This window comes from Epinephelus moara, unplaced genomic scaffold, assembly GCF_006386435.1.
Source record: "Epinephelus moara isolate mb unplaced genomic scaffold, YSFRI_EMoa_1.0 scaffold3680, whole genome shotgun sequence".
NCBI classification, from domain to species: domain Eukaryota; kingdom Metazoa; phylum Chordata; class Actinopteri; order Perciformes; family Serranidae; genus Epinephelus; species Epinephelus moara.
The window spans coordinates 2,064-3,984 of NW_026081405.1; the positions used below are offsets into that span (position 1 = coordinate 2,064).

A 1,921-nucleotide genomic window follows, 5' to 3' on the forward strand; every position below is an offset into this window, starting at 1 on the left:
GTCAGTTTCAACATAAACCATGTTCTCTGTAGCTCTGCTGCTGCTGTTGGCAGCTGGATGTGAGTCTCTCTGGATTTGTCAAAGTCAACAGTTCTTCTTTTGTTAATTTGATCATTTGTTACAAAATATTTCTCTTATTAACAGGTGTGAAGTGTGAACATTTGACACAGCCAGCCTCTGTGACTGTGCAGCCAGGTCAACGTCTGACCATCACCTGTCAGGTCTCTTATTCTCTTGGCTACTGGACAGCTTGGATCAGACAGCCTGCAGGGAAAGGACTGGAGTGGATTGGATTGAAAGGCACCGGTGCTTCATACTACAAAGATTCACTGAAGAACAAGTTCAGTATCAGCTTAGACTCTTCCAGCAACACAGTGACTCTNGGATCAGACAGCCTGCAGGGAAAGGACTGGAGTGGATTGGAATGGCAGCTTCTGGATCCACCACACGCTATAAAGATTCACTGAAGAACAAGTTTAGTTTCAGCTTAGACTCTTCCGCAAAAACAGTGACTCTAAACGGACAGAATGTGCAGCCTGAAGACACTGCTGTGTATTACTGTGCCAGAGAGCCACAGTGGCACAAAGCATCAGTAGACCTGAACAAAAACCCCTCAGTGCCTGAACACTTGTAACATGAAGCCACCAGAGGAGGAGCCCTCAGACCACTAATGATTTCAACACCAGCTCATCAGCCATTTAAATACCTGGAGGTTTCAATCACTGATACATTATTGTATGTAATTTCATCATGAAAACTTAATTACACAATGCATACAGTTGTTTTTTTTAAGCATTTAGCTTATGAGTAATGAAATAAATTCAGCTGAGATTGAAATTTAATTGTGTATTGTAGCTATCCTGTAAGTGCAATTTACTGACCCTTGGAACTGATAACCTAATGTTTTTCATGATTTTGAAACAGTTGTTTGTAATTAAATTAAAAGATATTTCATTAGCATAAACAGTCAGCAAAAATCAACATAACAATTACAGTGTATTCTATGTGGTCTTTTGTCAATGTGTGGAGATTGGCCCAGGTTGATGTTAGATTCTCAGTCTGACTTGTTATCATAGTCAGGTCCTGTGGATCAATAGTCTGTTGAGTTATATGTTAATGCTGATTGTTAATATAAAATTTAAATTGACATTTTACACAATTAAAATCCTCCTGTACATCCACCTGTAACAAGCTGAGATTCTTGTCCATTTCAGCTGTTTCCTCCCTGTGAGGAGGAGTCAATGCAAAACTCAGATATCTTCCACCTCTACTTATCTGACTGCAGAGAGGAGGACAGAGAACAGTGGACACACAGTTTAACATGATGGACTATAGGACAGGACTGCTGCTTTTAACTATCTGCTGGGCAGGTGAAGATTTTACTTGATCTTAACTTGACATAGTTCTCATTTGTGTTTCTGACATTTCATGGTTTTCTTTGCTGTCTTGACAGGTGTTGATGGTCAGACTCTGACAGAATCTGAACCAGTGATTAAAAAGCCTGGAGAATCTCACAGACTGACCTGTACAGCCTCTGGATTGTCGATCACTGGCTACGAGATGAACTGGGTCAGACAGGCTCCTGGAAAAGGACTGGAGTGGGTTGCTTATATCAGTAGTAGCAGTAGCTACATCTACTACTCTCAGTCAGTTCAAGGCCGGTTCACCATCTCCAGAGACAACAGCAGACAGCAGGTGTATCTGCAGATGAACAGTCTGAAGACTGAAGATTCTGCTGTTTATTATTGTGCTCGAGAGCCACAGTGACTGGAGTTGGTTGAGCAGCTGTACAAAAACCTACAGTATCTTCCAGGCTGCACAAGCATTAAGAATTTATGATGTATTTGTTTATATCATTAGTATCAATGTTATTTAAATTAAAATACTTTACATCATGTTTTTAATTCTTATATTCTGTATT

General features: G+C 40.2%; 2 gene segments (V, D, J or C); both read left to right on the forward strand.

Annotated features, from left to right (window-relative positions):
* LOC126387332 (immunoglobulin heavy variable 4-38-2-like) lies at nucleotides 1–649 on the forward strand. The segment is given in 3 exon segments: nucleotides 1–59; nucleotides 145–371; nucleotides 506–649. Coding segments are annotated over 3 exon segments (396 nt in total).
* Nucleotides 1–1,791, forward strand: part of LOC126387331 (immunoglobulin heavy variable 3-21-like) — a 3,832-nt gene extending 2,041 nt beyond the window's left edge. The window contains 2 exon segments of the V gene segment in view: nucleotides 1,286–1,370; nucleotides 1,454–1,791. Of these exon segments, the coding sequence occupies nucleotides 1,286–1,370; nucleotides 1,454–1,767 (399 nt within the window).
* The last annotated feature ends 130 nt before the right edge of the window (nucleotides 1,792–1,921 follow it).